The sequence below is a fragment of the Canis lupus genome, chromosome 22 (assembly GCF_048164855.1).
Source record: "Canis lupus baileyi chromosome 22, mCanLup2.hap1, whole genome shotgun sequence".
Taxonomy (NCBI): Eukaryota; Metazoa; Chordata; class Mammalia; order Carnivora; family Canidae; genus Canis; species Canis lupus.
The window spans coordinates 19,899,282-19,921,155 of NC_132859.1; the positions used below are offsets into that span (position 1 = coordinate 19,899,282).

At 40.4% G+C, this 21,874-nt stretch overlaps 1 protein-coding gene and 1 pseudogene across 5 annotated transcripts in view; one reads left to right on the forward strand and one right to left on the reverse strand.

The window, feature by feature from the left end:
* Positions 1–4,173: 4,173 nt before the first annotated feature.
* Positions 4,174–21,874, forward strand: part of MSL2 (MSL complex subunit 2) — a 35,091-nt gene continuing 17,390 nt past the window's right edge. The window contains exons 1-2 of one of the 5 annotated variants that reach the window (XM_072792646.1): positions 4,677–4,868; positions 5,740–6,094. In XM_072792646.1, coding sequence (XP_072648747.1) covers positions 5,953–6,094 — 142 coding nt within the window. In that variant the 5' untranslated portion in view covers positions 4,677–4,868; positions 5,740–5,952. Of the gene's footprint in view, positions 4,411–4,478; positions 4,586–4,676; positions 4,869–5,152; positions 6,095–21,874 lie in introns of those variants that run through there. The other 4 variants (XM_072792647.1, XM_072792644.1, XM_072792648.1 and 1 more) reach the window with 4 other exon arrangements.
* LOC140613973 (ubiquitin-conjugating enzyme E2 L3 pseudogene) lies at positions 14,087–15,071 on the reverse strand (annotated as a pseudogene).

Consider the following 21,874-nt stretch of genomic DNA (forward strand, 5'->3'; position numbering starts at 1 on the left):
AACCTGCTTGACTGGAGGACTATCTCAGTTGTGTAGCACTGAGCCCTGGAAAGTAAGTTGGTGACTAGCAACCCTCAGTTAGCACCACAGGCCATATGGAACAGGTGGGAGTTGTAAAAAGATATACATTGTCCTAAGACAGATAGGGATCTTAGATAATGGAGAAATAGACAGCCCCCAGGGACGAATGGGCTGTGTTCCAAAAATTCAATTTTAAATTGACTGTTTGGAATGCAGAACACATTTTCCCTTAGACACAATGCTATGAATAATTGCAGTTATTTTCCCAGGAAAGTCCACACAAGCTTGTTTAACCCATAATGTTGCAGAAATATCCGCTAAGACATTTTGGATTTACATCGAGTGCATCCCTTAAATCCTTACCACTCTGAATTATAAATTAGCTATGTACATAGCTGCCATTTCAACTAGACTGTGAACTCTTTGAGGGCTGGAAACTGTTGAATTATTCATTTTTGTATTCTGAATGCCTAGCATATAACTGACAATAAATGTTGGTTGCATAAATGAATGAACAAATTTAATAGGCATTTGAATAGAGTTGAAAGTGTGTTAGGGAATAAAAACAGTAACATTTAGTGAGTACCTTAGTATGTGTCTGGCACTGTACTAGACAGATGATCAATAAAGCAAACTGCTTTGTTTAGGCTAGAGGTAGGGATAAAGAAGCTGAAGGCAATTTAATATTTGAGATATAAAATAAATGGGTGCTACATTTACTAAATTAATGTTTTTGGATGATACCATTGGATAGATCTACTGATTTGAAAAAAGTCACCAAAAAAATATCATCAGGGATTGGTATGCAAAGAGAAGCGCTTCTGAGGGGCTCTAAGAAGGGAGAGGTATGACCACAGCTAAGGAGCAGAAAATGGAAGATAAGTTTTGGTAACAGGGAGCAGCAGTCAGGGAAGAATGGGAATTGGTTTGGATTAGGCCCTGTTTAATTTCACCTGGTTTATTGCTCCCAGTAAAAACACATTTGCTCTGGCCAGTCTCTGATTTGTTGTTGCTTTAGATTAAATTATTATCACTCTCCCATAGATAAAGGTTAATCAGATTGACTTCTTTCCACAGTGACAGTAAACGCTTGTTAAAATTTGGTAGGGATGGTGTTTTAGCTTAGTCTGCTGTAACACAATACTATAAACTGGGTGGCTTAAACAGCTAACAATTATTTCTGGATGTTAGAAATGTGAGATCAGGGTGCCAGCATGGTCACTTGGTGAGGGTTCTCTTTTGGGTTGAAGATGAGGCTGATTTCCCATTGTATCCTCACATAGCAGAGAGAGTGAGGGAGCTCTCTGGAGTCTCTTTTGTAAGGGCACTAATCCCATTAATGAGGGCTCTATTCTCATGACCTAATTATCTCCCAAAGGCTTTACCTTCTGATACCATCATGTAGGGGTTGGGATTTCAGTCCATGAATTTGGGGAGCAGGTGAGGGCACAAACATTCAGTCTGTATGTAACAGATGAGAATAACATTGAAGGCAGTGGAATGGAGATCTAGGCTGTCAGGGAGAATGTAACCCGGGAAGTTGGGAGAGGGAACATTACCTCTGGATAGTTTTTGGTGGAGAAAGAAAAAGTGGGGGGGTCGGGGGAGCAGAGAAAGAATGGTGAAAGAGGTGAGGAAAGGGAGGCGAACAATTATTTCATAATTTTATAAAGGGCCTAACCACTCAGAAAGTCCCTCTCACTTACTGCCAGTCTGATCTTTGTTCTCTGAAAGTATAACTACAACAACTACTTACGCATTTTCTTCATTTTTCCCAAAGTGCTTGAGTATAATCAACAAATACTTGTTGATAGATTATTCTGAGGGTTTAAAAATCAATCCATACAGTTTTATTAAGGATCTTAGAATTGACATTGATCAAGCTAAGAACTGTCTTTAAAATTTTAAGACATTTTGTGTCTCTCCCTAAGGAAAAACAAACCCTTGTCCATGCTTGTTTTTGTACCATACACTGTACTGGGGATTTTTCTTATATTATTGCATTTCTAACAATTCATCGTTGTTTTAATAATTACTAACTACTCATTATATGTCAAGCCTTATGCTAGACAATGGTGATAAAAGTCAAAGAGGGAGAAACTCTGACCTTCTAGCAGTTGTAGCGTGACAGGGAGAAGGCAGGGCTACATCAACAACTGCCACGTAGTTTCATAAGTGCAATGAAAGAAGCAAGCAGTTGCCAATCTGGGAAGACAGAAAAGGGGAGCTTTAACTCAAAATGGGAAGGAAATATAGACAATAAAGAGGAAACAAGTGTTTGTTGTTTGTCTGAAATGAAAATTTAACTGGGCACTGAGAGGAGCCTGAGGAGACATGACTAAATGTAATGTGATCTCCTGGATGGGATCCTGGATCAGTAAAGGGACGTTAGGGAAAAAATGAAGAAATCTAAATAAAACATGGATTTTACTTAATAATATTGTATTACTATTGGTTAATTAATTGTAACAAACCTACTACAGTAATGTAAGATGTTAATAATAGGGGAAATGGAAAATATAAGACTATCTGTACTATTTGTGCAATAATTCCAAGAATTCAAAACTGTTCTCAAATAAAAAGCTCATTAAAAATTTTTAACTGGCATCTTGTATTTTTGTTAGATCTGACAACCCTAACCCTTTTACTTCCAAATAATAATTGAACATAAATTATGAAAAAATTGCATAAAGTTGATAGCTTGAGATTTGAGTTATATATTTCTCCTAAATATTTGATCTAAGCACTTTATTTTCCATAAACAGTTCATTTCTTTTGAGGCAAGCCTCCAGCAACCAAATAGTTATTACAGTCAATATACTTCAATGTGGAGATGCTTTGCTTCTAAATGCCATAAACTTATCAGTTGCAAGCAATTTCTGAGGCTAAAAAAAAACTGGTTTAAGTCTCTTTCTCTCACACAGACCATCAATAAAATTAGTCTTGATTTAGGTTGTACACATCTCAAGTGATTAAGAAAAAATCCGGTTATGAGAAAATCAGCAAGGTTAAGGCCCTGAAAGTAATCACTTGCCTAGGGTGACTGCTAATTTATGTTGCCTGAATGGAAAACAGATTATTTTACTCTTCTGTGTTTGTTGCTTTCCTGGAGGAAAAAAACCTGTGGTTTGTGGAAGGAGAACTTAAGAGTCTGGAATAAAAACAGAACTGTATAATATAACTTTTATTTGAAGGTGAGCTCAAGAAATATCACTTATCGAACAAACGACCTAAGGAAGATGGGGGTTCTATAATTTGAGAATACGTGTCATTTTCCAGATACAAGAGGGCGAAATACTTTGCACAGCTTTCTCTAATTTCTGCTTTGCTGTCTGAAAAAATTAGGAAGTTGGATTCTTATTGCTTAATACCTAAGTGCTGATAATAGCCCTTGTAAAGAAAATAAACCTGTCATCAAATGGCACTAGAAATTATATATCAGAAGTTACTGGGTTCCCTTGTTGTCTAAGTCCCTAAAACCAACTGTATTTGTGCCCCAAAAGATATACGTGTCATAAATTTCATTTTGCAAACATGTGTAGATCATTTATTTCGAGAAAAAAAACAAAAACAAAAACAACACGATGCTGAAGAGCTTTGGTGTATTCAGAGACAAAGATGGTTCCTAATGCTGTTTCTATTTGTGCTACTCAAAAAAGTTCTGTACTTTCAGAGACAAGGGGAAATCATACGTTAAGTGAGGCTTTTGTCCATTTACATCTCACTTTCCCATGGTCTCCTGCAAACACAGGAGGCGAAATGCTTGTTAAAAAATTGGGCCAGTGCTCCAAGCACGAGGTAGGCGAGGTCCCGGTCGGCGGCCCCGCAAGGCCGCGGAAGAGCCCGGCTGTGATGGGCCGGACGGGGGAGGCGGGTCGGGGCCCCAGCGCCTCCCGACGGCCGGCCGGGGCCTCAGGGAGCCCAGGCTGCCGCCGGCGCCGGCCGCGACCCTAACCGAGCGAACGTCGCCCGCACGCGGGCCGGGCGGGCGCGCGGCCACGCCGACCGCAGCCGGCCTTCCGGGCTCGGCGAGTGCGAGCAGGCCGCGGCAGCGCCCTTCCCGTGCTTGGAGAGCTCCGTTCCAGGAGAAAGGCCGCGAGGGCGGGGCTTGCGGCAGTGCGGGGCTATCTCCTCCCGCAGCGGTCAGTCGGGGCGAGGAGAGGCCGCCAGGGCGGAGCGCCACATGGCGCGACCCCGCCGGGCCTCAGCGTGGGCGGGGACCGAGGAAGCCGTGTAGTGCGAGCGGCTTAAAGCCCACGGCGTGGAAGGATGGGTCAACTAACGAACGTTTCACCACAGCCCACACGCCTAGGAGGCAATTCGAGAGCGCATGGGGGAGGGGCAGAGAGAACAGGCAGCTTGCAGGGAGCATGCTCTGTTCTAAGAGCCGTAAGTGGAGGGCCAGGCATGCGCAGTGAGGCCAGGGAGGGTAGGCAGCAGGGAGGGGCCGGCGTGAGCGGGCTGCTGTGTTTATCCGGTTTTCTGGGTGGGCGGTCAAGGCGCACGCGTAAGGGCGAAAGGCGGCGGAGCTGGATCGTGGAATGCGCATGCGCGGAGCGAGCCGGTAGCTCCGGGAGGGCGTGGAGGGGGCTCTTAGAGGAGAAGCAGGGGAAAAGGGAAGCGAAGGGAAAGGAAAGGGCGGGGGGAGGGGTGAGAGTGTGCTCTGCGCATGCGTGCGGGCGCTAGCGACGACGGCGGCGGGGGAGGCTCGGCGATGACAGTGGCTTTGCCCGTTGGGGTAACGGTCGTCGTCGCCGGCAGGGCCTGAGGCGCCGGACAGTCCGCGGGATTCGTTAAGGCCGCAGCAGCCCGGGCCCTACCGAGTTAGAGAGGCGCGTGGAGTCCGGGTGAGGGCGGCGAGGCACGGGGGGGAGGGGCCTGCGACGGGGCCTTGCTGTGTGCTCTGGGCGGCGGCGGGGCCTGGCCGTGCGAGCGCTCGCCTCCGCTGCGGCCGGGCGGGAGCCGTGGGCGGCGGCGGCCGTCGTGCTTGGCGGAGGAAGTCTCTGTGTGTGCGGCGCGGAGAAGATGGCCGGGCAGTGAGGGGGCGGCGCTTGCGCCTGGTGACCTCGGAGTGAGCGACTGAGGAGCGAGGGGCGCCGCCGCGGCCCGGCCGGGCCTGCTCCCCGCCCCCTCCCGCCGCCGCCGCCGCCGCCGCCGCCGCCGGCCCGCGCACTTCCTCCCCGGCCCTCCCCTATCGGGTGGGGGACTCTCCTGCCCGTTTCGCCACCTCAGGGAGCAGCGGGCTTGTAACCGCCGGGGCGGAGAGCCAGGCGCAGTCCGGGTCCCGCGTCCGATATGGAGGGAGCGGCGGCGGCCTCCGCTAGCCGCAACTGCAACGTTCGCCGCCGCCGCGGCTTGGTGCACTAGATTGAGGAAGCCGACGCCCGAGCTGCCCTCCTCGTCGTCGCCGCTACCTCTGCGCCGGGCGCTGTGATGGAGTAAGGGCCCTGCAGCCCGTGAGAAGCGTGCCCGCCCCTCGGACCGGGCCGGGGCCTGCTCCCGCGCCCGCCCAGCTCGCCCTGAGGAGGTGCCTCCGCGTCCGGAGATGCAGCGAAGGCCGCCTGCCGAGCCGCGGGGCTAGACTGAGCGCCGAGTCCCCGGCCCGAGCGCCGAAGCCGCCGCGTTCTTCGCCCCGAGGCTGCCTGGGACAAACTCGAACGCTGGTTTCTCTTTCTCTCTCTCTCTCTCTCTCTCTTTTTTTTTTTTTTTGTCTGCAAGTCTCAGGGACGGAGGAGGGGCGCAAAGGCCCCATGTGTGGGAGGATTGCTTCAGCTCCACAAACTTGCACGGATTTTGGTTACTACTTTGGCCAGTGGTTCTTCTCGGATTTCCTCCGAATTGTTGCAAATTCGCCATTGTTCCCTGGCTGCTTACAAAGTTGGATCCGGAATTTCTTTTCAACCGGGAGCCAACGGTGTCGAGGTGTCTGCAATGAACCCCGTGAATGCTACTGCTCTCTACATTTCTGCGAGCCGCCTAGTGCTCAACTACGACCCCGGAGACCCCAAGGCGTTTACAGAGATTAACAGGCTCTTGCCTTACTTCCGACAGTCCCTCTCTTGCTGTGTTTGCGGTGAGACGCTTTTTATTGTTCCCTTTCAATGCTTGTTTTAAAACTAGGCATTGGTCACAGGAATGGTTTGGCGGCGTGGTAGTTTGTGTTAAGCTTTTGTTATTTGTGCATTAGCATATGGTCATTAGTTTTGAAACTCGTCAAAGGACTTTTGCCCAGCGTTTCAGAAAGACAGCCCTTCTAAAACCGTTTTGTACGGCGGCCTTAACGTTCAGAACTGTTTAGTTCGCCTCGGGTCAGTTGCTTGCTGTTCCTATTGATGGTTTTATAAATGAGGTGAAGTATGCTTGTATATTGCCTTTTTTTTTTCCCCCCAAACCTTTGCAAGAGCTGACAACACTTACGTTGTTAAACGTGGTTAAGCCTGGTTAAAAAATGTACATGTGGCGTGTTTGCATTTCTCCAAACTGGTGTTATGTGTGGGTGGTGGTATAGTCTGATGAACCCACAGCTTGTGAACTCGGTGCAAAACTTTTCTCCGTGTTCTTCAACAAATGCTTTGACAGTTTGACGGTAAACAGTGAGCCCAGGAAGACTGATGGTACTGTTTTTTAGTTGGTGGGATTTTTACAGGATTGTTCCTTATTTTCTGGTTTTAATATGTTGTGGCCTGGTAGACTGTTATTTTAGGTGGTGGTTGTCTCCCCGCCCCCGAATATTTTGTGCAGGGTAGGGTACTTTCAAGTTATTTTTGAGAGGTGAGGATATGCTAAATTCTCTAATCGAAGTGTCTCAAAAGTGCTAGTTTGAATTAACTGCACCAATAATAGTTTTTCAAAAAACGTAGACATGAGTACAAAGGAAATGGCAACTGTCAAAAAGCAGTAGTATACTCCATATTCTCCAAATTTTGAGGTCTTGTGATCCACTTGTTTAGTCAGAACTTAAAAAATTCAGGCGTTTCAGACTTATCTTCGATAAAAGAAATTTTATGGCTGTAGTGGCTGTAGCAGGATATGGTATTCATTTGAGAATCTTGCATCATTTTCTGAATACAGCTTTGGGGCAGGGCACTGACCGGGGTGGGGGTGGGGGAGTGGGGTGCAGAGGAGGTGGAGATTGTGTTTTTTGCATACCAGGTACTTAATCCCATAAACATTTAAGTAACTGTTAGAATGTGATTAAGTGCTAGTGTGACTGGTAACAAACACTTAACACCTTTATAGGGAAGCATTTGCCCTGGGCAAATCACCACTGCCCTGGGCTTCAGTTTCTTAATATGAAATGAGAGCTTTAGGCTAGATTCCAAGTTTCCTTTCACCTTAAATTTTACAAATATGAATTTGCTTGGTTTCAGGGTACTCCCCCACCCCACTTCCAGTTTTTATGGGGTGCTGCTTTTTATGTTCTAACAGCTTTTGATGGTTTTGGACCGAGGAGATAGAGCTGCTATAACTTCATTTTCTACAAACCTTCCTTTTGGGGAGATTGCTACTCTTGCGATATATGGGAAAGAGGGCGTAGGGCATCCCATCCTAGCTTGCTGGAACAGCAGTAGTGAGTGATGTCATTATCCAGGTTAACACTCAAAGATCCTGGTAGGTTTCCTTTTTACTAGGGGGATGGAACTAAACTAAGAGTGAAATGGTAGTTTTGAATCTTGTAGATGCTTGGAATTTTAAGTTCTTGTCAATGGGTTCAGGATAGTTATGGTCTAATTGAACATTTTCCCAAATTCTAACCTAGATTTTAAAAATGAAAAAAATTAAAAAAAAATTTTATTTATTTGAGACAGAGGGAGAGGCAGGCTCCTTGCAGGGAGCCCGATGTGGGACTCAATCCCAGGACTCCAGGATCCTGCCCCAGGCCGAAGGCAGATGCTCAATGGTTGAGCCACCCAGGCGACCCTAAAAAATGAAATTAAAGCTACATTTAAAAAAAAGTCTAACTGTAGCTTTTTTTTTTTTTTAAGCCAGTCTTGGCAACACAAGGGGAATTTTTCTGACAGGCTCTGCCATTTTTCCTTCTTCTTCAAGCTACTCCATCCTATGGAAAAGATTTGTGGGTTTTAGTTTTTCCCTAATTAAAATTGAGTAGCTGGCATAAAATGTCAGGATGTAGGTTCAGGCTTACCCTCTCTGACTCCCCATCTCTTCGTACATACTCTTGGTTATCAGGAGATGGGGAAAAAATTAGCAATTTGAATTCAGATCCAGCATTTAATCAAATCTTTGTATCAGGTGTTGCCTACACTTTTTTTCTTTTTTAGCAGAAAAGCATGAATACATTCAAGTTAATAGAGCATGTACAACCTTACTTCATGAAGATAATAAATATGTAAAGTTTAATTCTATCTTGGTGCTGTAAATAGGGAGTTTATTTCATCAGTCCCTTCGAAGTCTGACCCAATCCTAACCTTTTCAGCCTTACATTTAACTGCTCTCTTATGTAATTTTGTGCTTTAGCTGGGTCGATGTTTTTGCCTTTTCAAACATACATGCCCCACGTCTCCTCTTTTCCTCACCTTAATTCTCTGAAGTCTCTTCTGTCTAAAAATACTTTTTTTCTCTTATGGTGTAACTCAATTTCCTCCCTCAGTGAATTCTTCCTTGCTCACTGCAGCAAAAAGTTTCGTTTGTCCTTTGAACCTCTGTAACCCTTTGTTCCAGTCATAGGCACTTACAGCTCTTTGGGTGCAGCTTTTATATCTAAGTCTTCTGATATCTTAGGGAAAAATACTATTTTGGGGGTACATTTTTGTGTGCCTCTTGCCTCATCCACTATCTCCTATTCAGTCACTTGCATGTTGGTATTTATGACAGACTGGGAGGAAGTATTCAAGGAGACTCCTACAAACTTTGCAGTTAGATTCAAATCTTGGCTCTTCCAGTTACTGTGTTGCCAAGTTGCTTTAACTTTTTGGCTCAGTTTCCTTTACCTACAAAAGGAGATAACTATACTTTCAAGTTTGTTTCTTCAAATTTGCATTATATGTGGGTTTATTTTTAAGTGGGGGGAAAACCTGTTGAACTCATGAGATCAAGTTGCATAGACTTGTCTGGCACATATTAAAATGTATCTGACACTTAGTATATGCTTAATATCCCACCTTTGTACAGAAGTAGAGAAAGGAGGATGTGAGGGAAGAGACTGTACTGTCAGGTCAATTATTGTCGAACCTAGATTATTCACTGGAACTACAGGTTTTGTATCATGGTTCTTTGAAATGTTAATTAGCTGATTATCACTGTTTATTTTTCAGTTCCTTTGTATATTTAAACTGTCTGAAATTTCTAGTGAATGGGACAGTGGTGCTCCAGAGAATTACTGTACTTTCTAGGTCACAGGAACAGTGACCAAAACAGTATTACTGTGGGTACTATTTTTGTGTCCTTTCTTTCCCCTTGTTCTAAATGTTGGACTTGCGTTATCATTTATCTGAAAATAGAATTTCTTTTGCTAGCGTGATGAGATTTGATAAATTCTGCCCTAGGGATTTTAAGTTTTTCACTAAATTTACAAGTCCTCAAATGATACAGGTTTGGTATATAGAGTCAAATCCTGTTAGAGCTGGAAGGACACTTAAGTGGAAAAAAAATTAGTCTTTGGGATATTTGGAGTCCTATAAATCTATCATGTTTGAATCTCTACTTAGGCACATGGGGATTTTCTTGATGTTTGAATTAGAAACCAGGTAGTTTTGACTTTGGATTTATTGAATTGTTGTGAAACCTTTTGGACATCCAGTTTCTCACTTATAAAATGGGAAGGGATGCAGATTAATGTTTCCCAGTGACATAGGGTTACATAGACTGATCAGGGTTTTGTTTTGAATATTAAGGACTTAACAAAACCCTGTCATCTTTTTTTTACTGTTGGTATTCTTGTTTTCCACTAAAAAGGAGGTAATTTCCTGAGGATGAGAGCTTTGCTTTTCTTATTCACTGTTATGTCCTTTCACTTGAGAGTTACTGGCTCAAGTATTTGTTGAATGGATGAAATTAGTATTAGAAAGTTTCAAAGTATAAATGTGTTCTCAGAATAAAGCATATGTCTTAACATTAAATAGATTTAGCTCTGTGAAAAATTAGTTTTCGTTTTCCATTGTTTGTGGACCCACCTTGGAATTAGAGTATATGATCTCAAGAATCTTCTCCATTTATAGAATTCTGAATCTCTTTTAGGAGAAATACTTTTGAGCAAACAATTTATAATTAGAATCTTCTACAGTGAGATGTGAACATATAGTTTGGAGTGATTTATTTTAAACTACTTATCTTTTATTTTTTAAACTACTTTTAGATGGAAGCTAAATTAAAAGGCCATTTGAACTTTTTAAAAAAGGTTTTATTTATTAGACTGTGCAAGAGAGCGAGCAGGGGCAGCTGGTGGGGGGGTGGGATGGGTGGTCAGAGGCAGAGGGAGAAGCAGACTTTACTGAGCTGGGAGCCTGCTGTGGGGCTGGATCCCTGGACCCTAATCATGACCTAAACCAAAAGGTAAAAACACTTAGCCGACTGAGCCACTCTGGCACCCTTAAAAGGCCATTTGAATAATTGTACATAAATGTTATATTAATGTTTTATATTTACATTTTTTCCAAGTGTTCATTGATACTTAACTAATTTATTTGTACTTAAAATCGCTGTAATTAAAATTTTTCATTTCAGCAAACACATAAAATTCATCATCTTAACCACTTTAAAGTGTACAAGTCTGTAATGTTAAGTATATTTACATTATTATGAAACCAATTTTCAGAACTTTTTCACCTTGCAAATCTGAAACTCTGTATCCATCAACCAACTACCCTTCTCTGTTAGCCTCTGATAACCACTATTCTACTTTCTGTCTGAATTTGACTATTCTAGGTACTTCATATAAGTGGAATCATACAGCATTTGTTTTTCTGTGATTGGCTTATTTGTTTATTTATTAAAGATTTTATTCATTCATTCATGATAGACATAGAGAGAGAGGGGGAGAGGCAGAGACACAGGCAGAGGGAGAAGCAGGCTCCATGCAGGGAGCCCGACATGGGACTCGATCCCGGGACCCCAGGATCATGCCCTGGGCCAAAGGCAGGTGCCAAACCTCTGAGCCACCTAGGGATCCCCCGGTTTATTTAATTTAGCATACTGTCCTGAAGGTTAATCCATGTTCTAGCATATGTAAGGGTTTTCTTTTTTATGGCTGAGTAATATTACATTGTATGTGTGTATCGTTTATCCATTCATTATTTAATGGACTTTTGGGTTGTTTCCACCTTTTGACTTTTGTGACTATGCTGCTGTGAACATGAATGTGCAAATAACTGTAAAGACCCTGCTTTCAGTTCTTTTGGGTCTATACCCAGAAATGGGATTGTTGAATTGTGTATGGTATGGAAATTTTTAATTGTTCTGAGGAACCTCTTTACTGTTTTCTAGTATTTTACAATCCACCATTTTACAATCCCACTAATAGAACAAGAGTTCTAATTTCTCCAGGTCCTAGGTAACACTTTCTTTTTAAAATAGTAGCCATTCTAATGGGCAGGAGGTGATGTCTGTGGTTGTGATTTGCATTTTTTTTTTTTTTTCCAATTTCTTTAATTAGTGATGTCGATTATCTTTATATGCTTCTTAGCCATTTGTGTTACCATTTTTGGAGAATCTCTATCATTTTTCATCTCAAACTTACTCATTACATCTTTACTAATCACTTGTTCTAAGTGCTAGACTAGAAAGATGAATAAGACACATGGTCATTACCCATATGTTCTTCAGTGTTTGGAGAAGAAAGATAAGTAGATCAGCAATTATTTGGGAAGTGCTGTATTAGAAAATCTCAAGCATTGTAATAGAACACTTGTAAGTTTATTGCTTGTGTAAGAGTTTCAGAAATTAACCACAAATGAGTTTTCCTCTCTATATAATTTGCTTTTGAATAGCTGTTTAGAGCAAAGTTTAAGCAAACCTGATTGGTATTAAGCAGAGTTTGGTTTACCGGTTTTTTTCTTGGGGCTTAAGTTCATTTATTCTCTCTGGGAAGAATTCTTCAGGGAGCATTTATTTGGTAAGCTGGTAAGGAAGAACAATATTTAGTAATTTAGTGATTTGTTTTGGCAGATGACACTTTCATCCCAGATATATTTATTTAACTGATTTCCTAATAAAAATCTTGCTACAGTTTTCCCTTTTAATATTCTAAAAATTAGTTCATTTATTCATTCCTCGTTAGGTATGCTTATGCAAAGTGAAATTGCCTTAGGGAGAGGGCTTCCAAAGTATATTATTATAGATGCTGAAAGAGATGAAAAGAGGTTTGATCCACAGTTAGTTGTCATTATGATATAACCATCTGAAAAGTTAATGATACTAGTTTAAATAATGGTTCAGGGGGCACCTGGGTGGCTCAATTTATGTGTCTGACTCTTGGTTTCAGCTCAGGTCATGATCTCACAGTCTTGGAATCGAGCACCATATTGGGCTCTGTGGGGAATCTGCTTGAGGATCCTCGTCCCCACCCCTTGCTGTGCACTCAAGCTCCCGCACCCGCCCGCGCGCGTGCTCTGCGCGCTCTCTCCTCCCTCCCCCCCTCTCCCCGCGCACCAACGCGCTTTCTCTCTCTAATTAAAAAAAAAATAGTAATGGTTCAAGACAAGAAGTACAGTACTGTAGGGCAGCCCTGGTGGCGCAGCGGTTTAGCGCCGCCTGCAGCTTGTGTGTGATCCTGGAGACCCAGGATCGAGTCCCACGTCGGGCTTCCTGCATGGAGCCTGCTTCTCCCTCTGCCTCTCTCTCTCTCTCTCTCTCTGTGTCTCTATGAATAAATAAAATCTTAAAAAAAATGCAGTACTGTAGAATTAGGAGAAATTGCTTCAGTCTGGTGAGATCTAGGAGTTATGGGGCTTGAGATGGGCCAAGGAGAATGGTATAGTGGACATTTTCAGCAAGGTTGAAGGGAGAGAACAGTTGGCTGCAGAAAACCAAGTTTATGTGTTGTGAAGAGTGCTTATAGGAGATCCCTTACTCTATAAGTTGAGTCTCAGTCTTGTGTGGTGAGCCTTGATGCTGGGCTAAGTGATTTGACATTTATCTGTAGAACTGTGTGTGTGTGTGTGTTTTTCTTTTCCTGAAATATGCTCTGTGGGACATTTAAATCAAAATCACCTAAAGGGCTCATTCAAATTCAAATTCCCAGTTATCATCTCAGACTGACTGAATTGGAATATCTGTGAGCAGGTTCCTGTCATCTGCATTTTATTCCCCCATCTTGATATGGGGCTGGGAGTTTGCAAATCAGAGTTGTAAGCATTTGAGAAACAGCATTGTAAGAAAGTGATTGTGATTGAAATTCTGTTTTCTGTTTTAGGAAAGATTATTTTGGGGGTAGAATGTGGGATTGATTATTAAAATATGGTGAAATTCAATTAGGAAGTATAACAGATATATCCATATTAGAAAGAAACCTGAATAGTGGTGGAAGTGGAAAGGAAACAACCTAAGATAATATGAAGGGAAAATTTTGTCTTTCTTATGGTTATAACATTTTAAATCTCTGAAATATACTGTATTATACTTTGTTATGGTTAGGCATATTTTACCACAAATAGATTAAATGAGGCATTTCCCACTCTTAAATTTTTTTAAAAATTATTTATTTATTTATTTATTTATTTATTTATTTATTTATTTATTTATGATAGTCACACAGAGAGAGAGAGAGAGAGAGGCAGAGACACAGGCAGAGGGAGAAGCAGGCTCCATGCACCAGGAGCCTGACGTACCACTCTTAAATTTACAAACACATTCAGCACATTGCTTTCACATATACCTGATAAAATGTACTGAATTTTATTTATTTTTTATTTTTTTAGAACATCTTAAATTTTTAATCTTTCTTTACAGGTTACTACCCAGACCACTTTTGATTAAGAAAACTATACAAAGTTAGTAACTGCCACAAGCAAACGCCAGGCGGCAGCATGTATCAGTTTTCCACAGAGTCCTGCATTGTGGGGGGGGGGTCTGAATGCGCTGCTTGGGGTCTCTGCTCACGCTCGCTCGCTGGTGGTGGCAGAGTTTAGTCCACAGGTCGCTTCTCCCCGTATTTCTTTGTAAATTCTTCAGCGTTCTTAGAGAATTTTTTACAGTTCTTAAGAGTATTCTTCAGGTAGGTCAGACTGAAGTGGGTGCTCGGGCTGGGGGTTGTTCACCAATGCTATGAGGGACTGGATTACTTGGTTGGTTTTGGTTGCTGGCTTCCAGTTTTCAGCACTAATTACTGGCAGACAGACCTGTCCCTTTTCATCGATGTTCGGGTGATCTTTGTTTTAAATGCGATCTTGGGTGGTTTGAATGGGTACTCTGCTGGAAAGTTGATTTTGATTCTGAAGGCCCCTTTATCACATGGAGGGTTGTCAGGAACAATAAGCCCTTGCCAAGTCAATAAATTAGCTTCATCAACCTGGATGTTACAGAAGTTTTTCCTTCCATATTTGCGGATTTCTTCAAGCTCCTTCAGCCTTCTGCTGGCCGCCATCTTGGAATTGGTGCTGCTGCTTTCTGTACTGAATTTTATTGAAGAACTGACAAAACCTGGGAGTTTAATGAAGATGCTTGGAAAATATTGAAGGAGTCAGAAGTAACTTAGTTACAATCAGAAGCGAAGTCAGTAAGGGTTTTGAGTTTGGAAGGACATGAAGTATTTAGATAGGCTGGTTTGAAGTAATTTGAGGACAGTTCAGTTAAAATATTCTTCAGAGATTTAGCAATTTGGTATTGGATTTTGAGAGCGGTCAAGTGCTTTAGAGAGGTTGCAGGTAAGATTGGAATTAGAGGTGGATCAGGTGTGGGCCTGAGAAGAATGAGACAATGTTGAATAATGTGATGGTCCCTGGGGTTATGAAGAAATACTGGAAATTAGGAAATGATAAACATATACCCTATTTATAATGTTTTTATTTTATGCTCTTCCCTGGAAACTCTGATTTTAAAATAATTTTATATACTATTTGATATAGTAAAACATAACATGTGTTTTGAACCTTGGGGTTGTGGTTTTCATTCTCAGATTAACTGTATAACATCCAGTCCTTTCTTAGTAGTAGTTCTTGTTTTTTTTGTGCATGCATAGCATACCTTCAGTAATTGGCTACTATCTTCTTATATTGGCTTCTCTCAGAGTCTACTTGGCTACTTTTATATATGATTAATTTGAGTTTTTGTGAGTTTTGATGTGCTTTCTGTATTTTAAAAAGTGGTATTTCAAAATCTTATTCTAATTTCTCGTATTTTTCCCTGGGTCCAACAGTGACCTTTGACTTTTTACCATTTAGTTTCTGTTACTATGACTTTCTCTTTTACAGATTTTTTTTGTTGTTGAATTAAAAATTTTTTAAAAAAGATTTTATTTATTTACTAATGAGAGACCCAGAAAGAGAGGCAGAGACATAGGCAGAGAGAGAAGCAGGCTCCAGGTAGGGAGCCCGATGCAGTACTCCATCCTGGGACTCCAAAATCACGCCCTGAGCTGACAGCAGACGCTCAACTGTTGAGCCACCCAGGTGTCCCAGGAAATTTATTTAGATAAATTTTCACCTTTATTGCCATATATCTGGTCATTTTTCTTACCCTTTTCTTGCTCTGACTCAGTTCATAATATTTTAGCAGAATTATTTTCATTTATTGCTTTTCTCTTCCAGAAACTTTTAATCTTTGTAGAGTTAAAACATTTGGTTTTCTCAAGTTGTTTTAATCTAGTTTTCTAGCTAGTGTATTTTGTTTGCTGACTATAGTTGTCTGTCCATTTTCTTTTTTGTTACAACCTGTAGAAAATGTGCATGAAATGCTCTCTGGTCTCAAATTTGGAAATACATTTTCAGGCAAAGTTGAGTAGTTTTGAAATTCTTGATGTAACAGAGGCATACCTAAAGTGGGGATGGGTGGTCCAGTGTATAACCTAAGAACTTTTTTGAACTTCTGTCAGTCATGCTAAATGTTATTCCTTTTGAAGTTTAAATACCGACCTGATGTTCTGAAATTTGGGATTCTGGTCAGATGTAATACAGGAATCTAGGATTAGAAAGGAGCATTCTAATTCAAGCACCCTTGGCTTTCTGAATACCCTCTACAATTAATTGGTTGGTTGGCTGGCCTGTGACTGAACATATTCAGGATATGACATAGGAAGTTCTATCCATCAGAAGCTGGGGTTGTCTCAGGTATCCCTTTATGGCATCATTGAGCTTGCCAGGTCAGTTTTTACATAGGTCTTACAAGGAAGATGTTACTAGGTTATTCTTCATGATGAGAATTTCTAGAGCTTTATGGAGAAAGGATTGCATATCATACAGCCATTTCTTCACATCAAATAATCTTTTTTGTAATAGTCTTGAAAGTTCATCCAAGCATTTTCTGGAAAATTTCTAGGATAGAGAAGCTAATAAGTTAAATTCTACTCTACAAAATAACCATATCATTGACAGCTTTTTAAAAAGTTTTCTTTAAAAAAAAAACAAAAAACAAAAAAACAAAAAAAAAAGTTTTCTTTATAGAAGGTTCTTTGTTCCATTTTGCCCAAGTCTCTGTAATTGCCTCCCACTGAATTTTTTTTTTTTTTTTTTTTTTTGTGGTGGTTTTCTGGAACAATTCAGGAAGCCTTTGATAAAGTTTTAACCTTCAACTGTTGGAAAGCAGTTTTCATGTCTTTCCTGATAATATAAGCATCACTAAGTTACCTGTGCTGGAAACATCTTGGTATCAGTTTCTTCTAAAAATGTGGACTTTTGTGCCCATGCCCACAACATTTTGGATGTGGTTATCTACTTTCACCATGTGGACAAATTGTTTTGTTTCTTTGTTTCATTTGTAAGATGAAGTTGTTGGACCAGAGCAGATACTTGGTTGTGAATTTGGCTTCCAGACACTTTTTTTTTTGCTTGGTTAAAAATTTAATGTGTTGGTGGTCAGTGTTTTAAAATACGGAGTTCACATAAAAACCCAAATTTTAGGTGCCGCCTGGAAAATTGTAAGACCTGGCAACAGTGGATCTATGTTCCCTGTGGCATGGCATCGCTGGCTGTAGCGGATAGGAGGTTTGTCTTGGGGGTGGAGGTATGTCCTTTCCAGATTACCCTTGGTCCCACATAACCTTTGTCACATTTACTTTTTTTTAAACTTTGCATGCTTGTCTCTGTAGGCATTTGGATCTGTAATCCTTAGAAATGGAGAATTTTGTGAGGTTTCTTGTAACCTAGATACTGTCTTGAGCCATAGCATTCGAACGTTGTTGGGATCTTTAATTGTTTTGTAAAACCTTACCTAGACAGAATCAAGATTGCTTTTATCTATTCAGTCACAACATTCATTGGTTCACAGTATTTCTGGTCAATTAAAACATTTTCACAAGTTGGTTGATGTGTTACCCAAATCTTCTCTATTCTTACTGGTTTTCTATTTTGTCAAGTTTTGAGAAGTGTTGAAATCTCTATATGGATTTGTCAGTTTGTCTTTGGAGTTTTATCAGTTTCTGCTTCATGTGTTTTGAAGCTGTCTTATTAGGTGCCAGTTAAAATAAGTTTAGCTTTTAATGTTCTGCTTTACTAATTCTGTCTTCTGTCACTTCCAGGTTTGCTGTTCATTGATTTTTCTGCTCATTATGGGTCATATTTTCCTGCTTTTTTGCATGCCTAGTAAATTTTGATTCAAAGCCAGATAGCATAAGTTTCACCTTATTAATATTTTACCTTGTTGATGGATATTTTTGAACTGTATTTGTTCTTGGGATGAGGTTAAATTACTTGGATAGAGTTTGATCCTTTTGAGGCTTGTTTTTAAGTTTTTGTTAGGTGGGATTAGTGCTGCCTTTAGGGACTAATTTTTTGATAACTACTAGGGCAGGAACTTTCTGATTACTCTGATTCATCCTTTGTGAGTTCCGAGTTTTCTTACTCTGGTGGGAATAAGTGCTGCTTCTGAGTTATAGGGATTGTTCTCTCTGCTTCTTTCTGGGGGTTCTTTCTCCAGCCTGAGGTAGTTTCCTCTTACACATGTGCTAATTATTACTCTGTGAGAGACCTTGTATGACTCTCAACTATAGAGAATTGAGGGTTACCAGAATGGAGGTTGGTGGGAGCATGGTTAAATAGGTGATGGGGATTAAGGAGGGCACTTGTGATATATGGAAGTGTTGAATCACTCACTATATTGTATACCTGAAACTAGTATTATACTGTATGTTAACTGGAGAGAGAGACAGAGAAACCTATATATCTCTAGTGCTCTTTCCTGGTGCAGCGGTCTCATCTCTAGTACTTTCTGGAGAAGTCAAGCTGTCTTGGCCTCCCAGCTCTGTCTTCTCAACTCAAGGAGATCCCTAGTCTTTGTGTGGGTTTTTCATCCTTGCTTTGTGGCCTGAAAATTTTCCAGGCAGTAAGCTGGGGCTGCTGAGCTTGTTTGTTCCCTCTCTCACTGATAACTGTTCTATGCTGTCTGTTGCCCAGTATCTGAAAACCATTGTTCTGTCTGGTTTTCTAGTTATTTCAGGTAGAAGAGTCAAATCTATTTATTTCATTTTGTCTGGAAAGAGGTTATATTCTAACTCTATGTTGTCACATAGAGCAGCCACTAACTACTGTGACATGTAAATTTTAAATATAGTTGATGCAGTTCTTTACTACTAACCTGCTCAGTAGCTACACTGGGTGATGGTTACCTTACCGGATTTTGCAGATCTAAAACGTTTCCCATGATTGCATTAAAGTTCTACTGAACAGTGCTGTAATAATAAAAGAATATAGATTTGTTTAGAAAGCTGTGGTAACTTTGAAAGGTGCCTTCAGTGTTTTCATCTCAAGTTTTGATTTTAAAACCTTGAGATGAATGGGGTTGTGAACAAATCACTGGAGCTCACTATATTTTTATAGAAGTTTCCTCAGCTCTGTTAGTGAATTGAGTTCAACATGTTCCACAATGTTCATATATTAAAAGGTGATACTTAAGAGAGAAAAAGTGTTTTTTTTTTTTTAAGGTTTTATTTATTCATGAGAGACACAGAGAAAGGCAGAGACATAGGCAGAGGGAGAAGTGGCTCCCTGTGGGGAACCCTATGAGGGACTCCATCCTAGGACCCCGGGATCACACCCTGAGCCAAAGGCAGACGCTCAGTAGACGCTCAGTAATTGAGCTACCCAAGTGCTCAAAAGAAAAAGTATTTTAACTTTTTTTTTTCCTTTAAAACAAGGCAGTTTGAGGAGATGTCAGATGAATATTAGACCAAACAGTGGTACCGTAACGAGTTAATGATTCTGTGGAATTATCTGCTGTGAGGATTTTAAATTGTCTTATTTCTTAGGCCTATTATTCTGTTAACTCTTAGTCATATTTTTCTCAGTTCTTTTAATTCTTCCTATGTCCATTTGGCGGGCCATTAGTTAGGGCTGAGAAACATTAAGAAAATTAAGTTGGTTTTGAAATTCTAGGTAAGGAGGAGCATAAAGATATTAATGATTCTAAATATTTGGTTCATGATTTCTGTTAATTCTGAATTGTCTGTGTTCTCATATCCTGCATATAATATAAACAAGGTGTTGGGATCCCTGGGTGGCGCAGCGGTTTAGCACCTGCCTTTGGCCCAGGGCACGATCCTGGAGACCCGGGATCGAATTCCACGTCGGGCTCCCGGTGCATGGAGCCTGCTTCTCCCTCTGCCTATGTGCCTATGTTTCGCCTCTCTCTCTCTCTCTCTCTCTCTCTCTCTCTCTCTGTGTGACTATCATAAATAAATAAAAGTTAAAAAAAAAAAAAACCCCAAAAAACACAAGGTGTTGGTAATTCTTCAAAAAGCAATGTTAAAAAGAGAAAATGTAGTAATATGAATTATGGCCTTTTATTTTTAGAGAACAAAGATTACTTACTCTTGCAATGTGTCATTTGAAGTGTTTAGCAAGTACCAATCTGAAGTCCCGGATCCCAGGATCATGCCCTGAGCCAAAGGCAGACACTCAACTGCTGAGCTACCCAGGTGTCCCCCAAAATGCATTTTTAAACATAATTTAAATAAGATAAGATTTAGTTCTTGTTAGTTAGAAGTCAGAAATAGTAGGTTTTATTAAAATGAATTTTATAGTAAAGTCTTTAATAAAATGCTGATTAAATTTTTCTTAAAATTATTTTGTAACATTTCCCACTTAAATGATTAGAAAAAAATAACCAGGAGTTTTTGTTACTGTGAAAGATGGCATCAAGGCAAAAAAGGTGAAAGCTCCTAATTCTGTTTGTGCATCAGAATTACTTGAGAAGATTTTTTAAAAATGTACATTCCTAGGCGGTTTCTCCAGAAATTCTGGAGTATGCCACATGCGTAATTTAATATCAACCCTGGGATGACAGTAGGGCTGTCTTGGAATTCTCCTCGTGTCAGGTTAATAGGTGCACTTTAAGAAAAGAATGTGTGCTGATAAATGTAAGCAATGCCTTAAATTTCTTGACAATATTCAGTTTTAAGACATTAATGTATTTTGGGATGACTCTCCAAGAGAATATGAAGATAAACCTGTTTATGCCTTCTGGTTCAATGGAACACTAGCTTGGGAAATTTGGAACTGAATTTATATTGATGAATTAGATTAATGTTTGGTTCAACTTAATTGTGACTAACTGACCAGCTTGTATTATCTTATTGGTAATAATTTAATAAGAGTCCAGTATTGCTTTGCTAACATATGGAAATAATGGAATATTACAAAAGTGCTCTGTAACCACAAGACACTATAAAAGTCTCCCCTAAGTAATTATTAAGATAAATGACGTCTGATCTTCTCTTTTAATTCTTACTAGAATATGAAATGAGGTATGACTTGAGTTTATGACTGTGTTGTGGTTCTGAGTGGTTATACATCATCCATGTAATAATCTATGGTGTGTTTGGTTTTTTTAAACTATGACATCACCAAGAGCATCGGGAAGTATTTTTCATAGTTTTAGGTTAACCAAAGACATAAAAGTTAAAGAAACTGAAGTTTAACCACTCAGATGTTTGGTAAACAGCTTGGCTTGGGTAACATTCATACTTTGAAAATTGCAGTGTTTAACTGTTAATTTTCATTTCACAGCAAACTAGTTGTATTCCTTTACCCAAACTGGAAACATAGATTTTGTGTTTTTTCACTCCACCATTTCCCTGGCATGCGTGTTTAGCTGTCACTGGTATCATTGTGGTAGTATTTAGCTACTTAAAATGATGTAATTGATATAATGAATTTTATAATGATTATTTGGTCAAGTGGCCAAGATACTCCACCCTGTATCATCATTTTTAGTGACTTAGGGCATATCTGTCATATTATTTCTTTCCTTATTTTTAATTAAAAATGCCTATTTTTCTGTCATACTAGGGAGCTAATGATGGTCTAGGCATGGTATTTAAATACTGAGAGAACTAATCATTTCTTTGAAACCTTAGTTTGTCATTTGAACCTCTTGATATTTTGAGGCATGTATTTGCTTTTTGGTTTACTACTAAAATAAATGTGTGGAAGCTTAAGGGAACATATTTAAGCAATGTTCAATCAAAAATTTAAAGACCTGGATTAGGAATCCCTACTAAGAGGAAAATGGTCCTGTCTTCTTAGGAGATTTGTTCTCTGATCTCAAAATTATTTCTCTTGGACTTGAGCTCATTATTCTTTATAGTAGCACTCATGCTTATGAATTTTACCTAATGGAAAGATTTTTAAGAGGTTAGGCTTCAACATATGTCTGCAAAAACTAAATTTGGCACAGGTTTTTTTTTGCAAGACTACAAACAGGCTTTATGAAGAACAGTTGTAGTTATCCCAAACAGTTAATTCACTTG